This window comes from Miniopterus schreibersii (genome assembly GCF_964146895.1).
Source record: "Miniopterus schreibersii genome assembly, chromosome: 6".
In the NCBI taxonomy this organism is placed as follows: Eukaryota; Metazoa; Chordata; class Mammalia; order Chiroptera; family Miniopteridae; genus Miniopterus; species Miniopterus schreibersii.
The window spans coordinates 45,212,236-45,223,486 of record NC_138107.1 but is presented as its reverse complement, the minus strand read 5'-3'; the positions used below and the strand labels follow the sequence as shown (position 1 = coordinate 45,223,486).

Below are 11,251 nucleotides of genomic sequence, written 5' to 3'. Positions count from 1 at the left end.
GCTTGTTGCAAACTCTTGGAAACGCTGTTTGAACATAATGCATGTGGTTACTTTTATTCTTCAGGGACTGTGCTGGGTGGTGCCTAGAGCTGACTGCTTTTGGAGTAACAAAAAGAGAAGTAGCAGCCCTTCAAGAACGGAAAAGAACAAAGTTCTCCGACTCGCGGAGGTTGTAACAACAAAAAAAGTAAAAGGCACTTTACTTAAAGGCACAGCTCATTTCGCTGTCGGGGCAGCGTGCTTGGTGGCTGGGACTCCGCTGGCATTGCCTCTGGTTTCTACACGATGTCACGGAGTAACGCTGCACAGGGGACTGTAAATTGGGAGCGTTATTCTCCAATTGATTCGGCTGCACGAGAGCCGGGGCTGCTAAAAGCGGAGTGGCCACCGCAGCGCGCACCTCGGCTGCCATCCACGTCCTTCCTCCCCGAGCATCCAGCACGAGCCCGAGCCCAGAACCTGGAGGGAATCCTGGACCCGCAACCTGACTCCGCTCGCCGCCCATTGGCCCGCTCCCCGGGCCCCGCCCCCGCGGCAGGAGCGGCCGTTTCGCCGGGACCCGCCCCTCGGCCCTGGGAATCGCTGCCTGGCAGGCCGGCTGCGCCTGCCACTCAGCCCGAGTGGCGGAGGCTCTGGGCTCGGAGCCCCGCCCCCTCCCCCCTAATTGATATTATTGGAGTGTGGAGCAAGCGGCGGGTCTGCAGTCGGAGACTTGCAGGCAGTGAACGCGGTGCGAACTAACAGGAGGGGGGAAATTTTTAAAAAGCTAAACGTGGAGCCGCCGCCGGGAGATCGAGAAGGGGAATCGATGCAAGGAGAGCGATAAAAAAAGAACCCACTTCGGAGCAAACAGCATTTAAAAAGCTGCGACTCAACTGAAACCTAAAATAAAACCTGCTCATGCACCATGGTTTTTCAAACTCGGCACCCTTCGTGGATTATTTTATGCTACATCTGGCTGCTCCGTTTTGCACACACCGGGGAGGCGCAGGCTGCAAAGGAAGGTAAGGTGATGGAAAAGCAAAGTTTGTTCTGACTTATTTATTTAGCTGTCTACCTGCGCGAGCTTGCTAGTCCGCCGGGCTGCCGACCGCGCCTCCGGCGCGGGGCGATCCTCCCCCGCTAGCTCCCCGCCCCCTCACCGCTCCGGCTGCCCCTGGGCGGGCGGGCGGGCGGCCAGAGGCGCCGCTCCCAGCCGCCTGGAGCCCGCGCCCCGGGCTGTCGGCCCGACGGGGCGGGATTTTCGCGCGGGCAGCCTGGAGGGCGTGAGCAGCCACTGAGGGCGGTGGGATGGGGCGGGGGGCCGGCCGGCGAGGTCTTTCTCTAGGACCCGGGGCGCGTTAGCTCCCTTGCTCTAGCCCTCTCCCTGTCCTCCGCTCTGCGTTCGTCTCGGGTGGGTTCAGCTGCGGCCGGAGTTGGGCCGGAGTTGGTCGGAGACTGGCGAGCGCAGCCTTCGTGTTCCCGCCCGCCCGCCGGCGAGCGGCTCAAGTCCGGAGCCTTGCGAGAGGGGCCGCGACTTGCGCGAGCTGGGGACGCTCGGGCCGCTAATGAAGTGCTCGCTGCGTCGGCGGCGGCGCGGGCCTGCGGTTGGCGCTCGGTCGCCGGCGCGGAACAATAACGCCGCGGAGGTGAACCGACTCCGGGAGGGCGCCCGGCGGCGGCGGCGGGGGACGTCTCCATCCGGCGCGCTAGGCGCGCGGGTCCCGGTGGCCCGGGGCAGCCCGAGCCCAGAGCGCTCCGCCGTGCCGGGGAGGCGGGGGGCAAGCTGGGGCTGTGCCCCTGAGAACGTGCTGCCGCCTAGGCGACCGAAAGTCCCCAAACATTTGCCCCCCGAGTGGTCAAACCCTGCGAGAGACCTGGACCCCGAGGGCTGGCTGCGGGTGGAGGGAGCAGGTTTCGCTTGGGCACCCGGACGCGCTCCGGTGTGGGTATGTGCTTCTCCTTTGAACCGCTGACAGAAGGTAAAATACCTTTCGGTGCCTGTAGTTGGAGCTGGGGAAAAATAAATCCTGTCAATGGAAATGCCTGGCTCCAAGCAGTGTCACAATTGAGCCCCCTCCCCACACCGTGTCTTCTGGGCTGTGAGTCTAAGGTTGATTTTGCGATGTTTTAAAAGCACAGTACTAATCATTCCCTGTTCCTGAAGTGTGGAAGGTGGAGAAACCCGATAACAGATTCAGGTCATGGCGGTGGTGGGGGCTACATATCGGTCCTCGCCTCATCTGTCCCTGACAACTTGGTGATTCAGTGCCATGCCCCCCCCCGCCCCCCCGTCCTCTTCGAGCATCCCTCTTCGTTCACCCAAACCAAGGTCTTGTCCTACTTCTTGACGCAGCCTGACCTTCTGACCCCAGTTTCCACACCCGCAACCTGTGTTGACTTTGAACCCATTCAGAGGAATTTTCAGAGAAAACCGTTGACTCCGATGTGTCGGTTACGCGTTTGCGGCTGAACCGACGTGTGCTAGAAACACACACCCAGCCACACCAAACCCCACATTTCTACTCTCATGACATTAGCGATTAGGAACATTCAACCCCGGAACCGTGCCCCGACTCCTCGGGAATAGCAGGAGCTGCGGAAAAGTTTGCACGGCGGCGGCAAAGCAGGGAGCGCGAGCCCGCCGCCCGCAGCCCCCTGGAGCCGGAGCTGTAAAGAACCGCATCACTAGGGGGAGAGGCCCCGCAGCCGGCTGGCCGCTCGCTGGCCTTTCTCCGGGTGCAGGCTACGTGGACGGGGTTCTGATTCCAGGAGGCTGAGTTCTTCCAGCGCTAAGTGAGATATTTAAAAGGTGGGCGGGGTGGCGAACGCGCCGGCTGCTCGCTGCTGACGCTCCCGGCGCTCAGTGGCGACCCCGAGCTGCGACTCCGGGGGCCGCCGAGCCCAGGCGCGGCCGGGCGCTTGCAGGCGGGAGCGGGGAACCGCCCGGAGCAGTGCCCGGCCTCCGGGGAGACGGGGCGGCTGGGGGAAGATGAGGCCCCCTCCTCCCCTTTCCCCGAACACTCTCTCTCGGGGCGATCAGTTCCCGCGCCTGCGAGCGCGGCTCTAAGTCCGAGCCTGGCGGCTGGAGGTGAAGCGCCGCGGCCGCGTTTCCTCTCGGTCAAGGGGCCGCCGCTCCCTCAGGGGAGGTGCTTCCCCAAAGGCTGGGCTCCTGCCGCCTCCGGCCGGAGCCGCGGCGCCCCCGGCTCCCCGGAGTGCCCGGGTCTGGCCGAGGCGTGATGGATGCGCGGCGCAGCCCGCTCGCCGTCTCGCTGCCCCCGCCCCGCCCCGCCCCGCCGGCGGCCCCGCCCCGCCCCGGCCCCGCCGCCCGCCGCTGCCCGCGCGGCCCTTGGCTGGCTCCGCCGCGGCGCCCCTCGGCCCGCTCGCCCCCCCCGCCCTCCCCGCCCTCCCGTGCGCTCGCGCGGACTCCCGCAGCCGGCGCCCGGCGCCCGCGCTCCCGGGCCGCCCGTCGGCGGGCGCGAGGGGCAGCTGGAGCCCCGCGCTCTGAGCCGCGAGGCTGAGCGCACCCGGCGGGGTCCCGGGGGGCGGGCGCCGGGAGGGGCCCGCGGGTCGCTTCGGAGCTGCTTCCGAGGCGCCGCGCGGGGGCCGCTCCGGTCCTGTTTTGGTTTGTCCCTCGGCGTGGTCGCCGTCGGCCCCGCGGGGCGGTCCTGCTCCCCGCCTGCGGAGGAACGGAACGGCGCTGCCCGCCCCGGCGGCCGGCACTGGGGGCGCCGCGCCCGAAAGGCCGCTCGTCTCCTATCGGCAGGGACAGCACGACACTGATGATAAAACAAATCGTCTCGAAACAAGAGTCCGCGGCACCCACGTTGTTTCCCTGTGCTTCGTCTCTGTTGTTGAGAACAAAAACAAAATAAACTTTAAAAGCTACTGCATATAAATTCACTAGTCCCGCGATTTATTGATGTTCAAAGTGCAAAATACAATTTCTGTGTTTAAAGTGTTTTTTTCCCTCCTTATTTGGGAGAGAGTCAAGTGTTTGTGACCAAAGTTTGTGTTATCATTGTCTCTCCTACAGTCTTAAGTGCAAAACATTTTTGGGGGAAAAAGTGTCTCTATCTATCATCTATCTATCATCTATCTATCTATCTACCTATCTACCTATCTACCTATCTATCTATCTATCTATCATCTATCTATCTATCTATCTATCTATCTATCTATCTATCTATCATCTATCTATCTATCATCTATCTATCATCTATCATCTATCTATCATCATCATCTATCTATCATCTATCTATCATCTATCTATCATCTATCATTATCTATCTATCTATATCTATCTATCTATCTATCTATCTATCTATCTATCTATCTATCTATATCTATCATCATCTATCATCTATCTAATTATCATCTATCTATCTATCTACCTACTTTTTTCAGTTACAGGGAATAACCTTGACTAGCATGAAGGAACTGAACACATAATCAATGTGTTCTGTTTTCTAAGCATAACACGTTTTCATTTCCTTTAAAGTACATTTTTCCCCTCTAGTGACTATTTAAAAGTTTGTATAAGCATGTATTTTATTAAAGCCCAAGTTTTAACATTTTGCTGAGGCTGGATGTTAACCGTATTTATATACTCGAGAATGCATTCACTGTTATTTGTGGGCAAAATTGCTCTAGAGTAAAAAATACTTTAAGAGGGAAAAACTCAGATAACAAACCAGTCTGAGCAAACAGCGAATGCTTTAGGAGGGTAATTGTCTTAAAAAGCAATAAAATATGTCAAATTGGAATTATGATATATGCCACTTGAATATGTTATAGCAATAATACCAGGAGCATTTGTTACATTTATATAAATTTAAATTAATTGCATTATGATTTTTGATAGCATAAAACTGGAATACAACTTTTAAAAAGACAAGTCAGAAAAATAGTCCAGTCAGAGTTTAAATATAGTATTTTGAGAATTAGCTAATACTTTGAAACCTTTGGAAATTAAAAAAGTAGAGATATTGAGAACAGATGTTTGAGTAACTGAGAACTACGCCTTGCAGATACCAGCTTTTTCTAAGAATAACATTGTGTAATATGGTGTTTAGTCATACTCATTTTAGTCAGAGAAGACACTGCGAAAAAGTTTAAAAAATAAACCGCAATTCTCAAAAGGTGCTAGGAAATACTTAGGGCAAAATATTGTACATCAATGACTATCTTAAGAGTAATTTCGAATTACACTTTATTATATTCATGTTATCATATTTTGCAAAATTTGGAGGGCTCGATGGTTTATAAACTCTTTATAATATACAGTTTCTATAGAAACAATACATGACAGCAATTTTTACCCTCATTTTTATGTTACTTTTGAGTTTTTAAATTTACTTTAATATTTTAATTAAAAGATCAAATATAAGATATTGTAATATATTTTCTTCCAAAATGGAGTAATGTACTTGTATCAAGTAGGTCGCTGTTCATGTCACTATTCATTTATATAGGTAACTGTTTATATATCTTAAGTCATAAAGTGATAATTATATAAAATGACTTTTACAATTGTGTTTAAATTTTGCATGTAACACTTGGAAATAAACCTTTTTTTTTTTTTTTTTTAAGTACTACTGCTGGATTCGAAAGCACAACAAACAGAGTTGGAATGGATCTCCTCTCCACCAAATGGGGTAAGCGCTTCTCATAAAATATTACACTTTATTTTTTAAAGTAAGACATAAAAAATTTTCCTTCTCCATAGTGGAGTTACTCACATTCTTTATATTTAAACAGTTTTAATTCCAAATATCGTATTCAGTATTCTGTTGTATTCGTCGTGAGACGTTTAATTCTTTAAGTAAGAAGAAGGTATACCTAGGGCTTGGGACATGGGTTTAAAAAAACTCTGTAGCCATAATCTTTTGAGTTCTCATTGATTGTGAGTGGTGTCATACCTCAGGTTCCAGGCTATAAATGCTAACTAATTACAGGGAACAGTCCTTTCAAAAACTCTTTTAAACCTCTCTAGTTGCTTTGTACTTCTTTAGTATAATAGCCAGGTGGGTAGGTTGTGTGTAGTTCTTTAAAACAGCATGTAATCTTTTAAAAACAGTTTTAGCATCATTCAAAATATACTTTAAAAGGTAGCTAAAAATGTAATATGCTCAATATTTTAGGATACAGTTTGCTATAAAATAATAGTTGGATTCTCCAAGTTATATCATGTGCTGTTATTAATCAGAAGTGATGGCAGAGCATTGCACACATTACAGTAAAAATCTGTTACAATAGGTATGAACAAAAGCAGTCAAATAAAAATCTATGAAAATATATGTAACCCTCTCACCCCCAGTTTTTAACCATTATGTTTTATATATCAGGAAAGATAGATTATTTTCTTAAATTTAGTTCAATGTCTTTGTCCTTAGGTTTTTTAAAATTGTGAGAGTGGGCACATACTTGTCCCTTATTAAGGGAGAGGGCTCTGAGAAAGCAAAGCATACCCTATTGTTACTTCAGTTAATCTTTGGCACAGTAAGACACCTGGAATCAAAGAACATGAAGTATAAGCGAGGATATAAAAAGTGTAACAAATTTTGCAAAGAAAAGAACGAAAATCCAAAAGGGGTTTTTGAGAACATCATAAAATCTATGTCATGAAGTAGAAGTCAGTTTAAGAATGCAAAATGTGAAGGATGAAAATCTGTTTAAAATATTCTGATTTTTCATTCAGTTAATATTTGAGAGATTGCTTACTATCATATTGTAGTTTTCTGTATTGGGCAAAATAAGTTATGAAAAGTTACAACTATTTTACAGATTAAGTATAAAAAGTACATGAAGTTTGAGGTAGGCATGCAATACTTTTCTTACAAGTGGAAGTTTTCCATGAGTAAAATAATGTACATTATAGGAAGACATTCACAATAAAAAATGAAATACCTTTCTTGCCAATGATAGATGTAGCCTATTTTCTATCATCCATCAATTAAAACAAATAGAGATAGAGGGTGGTTTTTATCTCTAAGGAGAAGTAAACTGATATATGATTGTAGTATTTCATCCATGTAATCCATGAAATGATAAATTATAACTGTCTATGTTATCTTGGACTCAGATGGGCATTCTGTCAGTCCAAAGTATCTGAATAACAGTTACCCCTACATATCTGAAGGAATCAACAGATAATATTAGGAAATGAAGATTGATAGTATTTTCCATATAGGAAATGGATTGGCTTACATGTGATTAAAAATCTAACTGGAAATAGTTATTAAGGTACAAGTTTCTAGAAAATATTTTTATAAGCAAATCATAAAAGCACAATATCTGAATTAAGACTTCTTTCTCAATGGTTTCATTTGTAGAAATCATTGCAGTTTCTCAGAAAATGAGATAATAAAACACAAGTTGCTTTAAATGCATTTATGTCGTGTCACTATTTGTTATCTATACATAGTTATCTTGAAAATTTCCTCTCAGGAATAAATTTTTAAATAAAAATTAAAATGAACTGGGATTCATAGGTTAGTAAAATTGATTTTTCATAGATAGAACAAAATAATGTAATTGTTCTTAAAGTTAGAAAAAGGAATTCTTAAGATATATTCCTTTATAATAATTAGCCTTGGTTTCTTCAAACTGGGAAATTATTAAAAAGAGCACATTTATCTTTGGAGCTTTTAGTATTTTAGTAGATACCATTACCAGTTTTACTTCTTTTACTAATTATAATTTAGAGACAAAAATCTACCTGTCTACATGAAGAAACTTGGTTGTATTTGGCTAAGTGCCATTCAAACAGATTATAAGCAACTAATGGAAGCAAAGGGAAAATATGCTCACCACTAACTACTCAAAAATTCGAGTTGTATTGAGTAAAAACTACACATGGTAATGGGTTCTTTGCTGTAATTGAGGACCTTTTATTATATGTATAATAAAAGTGTAGCAGTTATATAACATCACACAAGAAATTTCTGAATTACAGTATATTGCTAATTTGTCAGTTTTGTTTGTTTTCTAAGAAAATTTTAAAAGTAGGTATTAATGCTTTATAGAGAATTTAAATAGATTCTCAATCAAGTTTTACAGATAAAACTCATTAGCACATGCTTATTAGTTTATTTTCCCATCTGCTTTTCTTGAAACAATAGTTTAAATATTGCATGCTATATGACTTTGAACTTTAATACTAATATATTTTTATATTTGGCATTTCATATTGGGGAAATGAATAAAAGTAGATAACAATTTCATTAATAAGGCAGCATAAATATAAAGTGGGTAATTTTGTAATGATGGTAAGAAAGGACATAAAGAACTGGTATTTTAGGCTTTTGGGGCTATTTTAGGTGAAATTACTTTAATTGCTAATAGTTATATAATTAATATTATACACAGTTTAATAATATTTAAATTGTCAGGTCTGCTAAACTTACTATTTTCCTTTTTTTGTGACTATATATAATATGAGTTTTCTATAGCATGCATTGTGTCAGCATATCAGTGGGCATTTTGAAACATCTGACATTTTTCCTGTCACAAAGCTTATTACTAAAATAAGATTCAGGATGCTGATTTGCCATGTTCATTTGATTTTCTATTGAAAGCAATTTATTTACAACGATGAATCATACTTTTATATGAACACTATTTTATAGTTATATGGGTTTATGTACAATATTATTGATAACACGGCAATAAATTTATATAAATACTATTTTATAGTTATATGGGTTTATGTACAATATTATTGATAACACTGCAATAAATAAATAGCTCTGTAAAATGCTACTCTCTTATGTCTCATTTTGAAAGACTGTAAGAGTCCACATTGTGAATATCAACATGTAGTGGAATCCTTTTACATTTCAGAGTACGGTTGGCATTTTCTTCCCTATGTTTTTAGGTGCTTTCTAAGTTTAAATGTAATGTTTACACTTAAAATGTCAACTGAGTTATAAAAAATTCTGCTATGTGTCCATATGCATATGCATTGAACTGTAATATAAGTAATTGTGTTGTGCATTTTAGTCCATAAATATTGTAATCTCAATGGAGACTACAGATGTAAGCAAGCATGTGAAAAGAAACACTAATATAATACACTAGGAAACAGATATTAAACAAAATGAAATATTTGTTGCATGTACAAACAATGCAAGCAACCGAAATTCTCTGCCGCAAGGATGAAGTTGAAGGGAGAATGCTCTCTCCTCAGGTTACAGTGTTCGTCAGGGTCGGAATCCACTTCTTTCAAAGATGTGCATTTGTGCTGTAAAAGATTCCTCATGCACTCTTGAAATTAAAATGCTATTTTTTGCTGGATGACTGATGACCTTTATTTAATTTTGCAGTGGGAAGAAATTAGTGGTTTGGATGAGAACTACACCCCGATACGAACATACCAGGTGTGCCAGGTCATGGAGCCCAACCAAAACAACTGGCTGCGGACTAACTGGATTTCTAAAGGCAACGCACAAAGGATTTTTGTAGAATTGAAATTCACCCTGAGGGATTGTAACAGTCTTCCTGGAGTACTGGGAACTTGCAAGGAGACCTTTAATTTGTACTATTATGAAACAGACTACGACACTGGCAGGAATATAAGAGAAAACCTCTATGTAAAAATAGACACCATTGCTGCAGATGAAAGTTTTACCCAAGGTGACCTTGGTGAAAGAAAGATGAAGCTTAACACTGAGGTGAGAGAGATTGGACCTTTGTCCAAAAAGGGATTCTATCTTGCCTTTCAGGATGTAGGGGCTTGCATAGCTTTGGTTTCTGTCAAAGTGTACTACAAGAAGTGCTGGTCCATTATTGAGAACTTAGCTATCTTTCCAGATACAGTGACTGGTTCAGAATTTTCCTCTTTAGTCGAGGTTCGAGGGACATGTGTCAGCAGTGCGGAGGAAGAGGCGGAAAACCCCCCCAGGATGCACTGCAGTGCAGAAGGAGAATGGTTAGTGCCCATTGGAAAGTGTATCTGCAAAGCAGGCTACCAGCAGAAAGGGGACACTTGTGAACGTAAGTAATATGTGCTATTAAAATTCTACTTTCCTTTTTTTTTCTTTCAGTATCAAAGTCTTTAAGTAATAATAATTATTTGAACATGTGAGTCGTCCCTATGCCAGCAGCCTGATTCAGTAGATCTTAAGCAAAGTCACTATTGAACTTGCCAATGATTCTGCACTGTGATATCTGCACTAAGGGTATGTAATAAGTATTGGCAATAATGGTATTTGCCCTATCTTGACATAGAAATGAACAGTTGCACATTGAGCTATGAGATTTAAGAGAGGAGAGTGAAGTGACATTAATCAGGATTTAATGATAAAGTAATTCCTTCTGTTTTGAAACCCCCATCTTCTGGACTTGTGAGTAGCAGTAAAAAGTAGGTCGAGAGGTCTGCTAACAAGAATTCTACTGACAGGACAAGTACAAATACAGTTGCAGGCTTTTAGAAATATTTTTTATAAATACTAAAATTTTGATACAAAGTCATCACATTTCACTTGATAAATCTCTGAGGTTACTTCTGCCAAAGCATAGTTCTTTTCTGGACTAAATAATAAAATGAGTGTATTCCTGATAAGTTGCATTACAGTAGACCACATTTCTGTGGAAGTGGGCCAAAACAAAGTTTTAGTTATCGTAATACATCAGCTGGACGTTTTGTATTTGTTTTGAAACAATAATAAGCCTGTGAATTAGTGAACCTTATGTTTTATAAAACTGGATTTTTCTATTACATAACAGTATGTGGTCATAATAATTGACCAGTATTTTTTTTTAATTTAAAAGTATGTTACATGGACCTTCAAAACTTATAGATATTTTTCTGTTTGTGGATATCCTGACAATTTTCTTATTACTTATATCTCTTTTAACTTGTAACTTATAATACATTCCCAAAGCTAAATTTTATATATTCTTTTAGTACTAGCCAGCAGCGTAATTTTAATATTTGCAAATATTAGTTAATTTAGGGGGGACTGTAACTAGCAGTAATTCTTATAACTAAATTTTGGGAGGTAACAGTATGTGCAGATACTCTCTCATGTGCTTTACATATACTAGTTCATTTAATGAGGTAGATATCATTATCATCTCTACTGTACAGAATGAAAAATTTGGGCTATCAAAATAAATGGCTTGCTTGTAGTTAGGTTAGTGAGTAATGTTTGTCTTAGCTCAGGTTCAAACTCAGAGCATTCCGATTTCAGAGCCTGCGCTTTTAACAAGAATACTGTTCTAGTTTCCATCACAAAACAAGGAGAATCCTAGCAAATATTATTCTGTT

General features: G+C 43.1%; 1 protein-coding gene across 8 annotated transcripts in view; it reads left to right on the top strand.

The window, feature by feature from the left end:
- The first annotated feature begins 666 nt into the window (after window positions 1-666).
- Window positions 667-11,251, top strand: part of EPHA7 (EPH receptor A7) — a 157,457-nt gene continuing 146,872 nt past the window's right edge. For all 8 annotated transcript variants that reach the window (XM_081139497.1, XM_081139495.1, XM_081139494.1 and 5 more), the window contains exons 1-3: window positions 667-1,004; window positions 5,572-5,636; window positions 9,306-9,975. In XM_081139497.1, coding sequence (XP_080995623.1) covers window positions 908-1,004; window positions 5,572-5,636; window positions 9,306-9,975 — 832 coding nt within the window. In that variant the 5' untranslated portion in view covers window positions 667-907. The remainder of the gene's footprint in view (window positions 1,005-5,571; window positions 5,637-9,305; window positions 9,976-11,251) is intronic.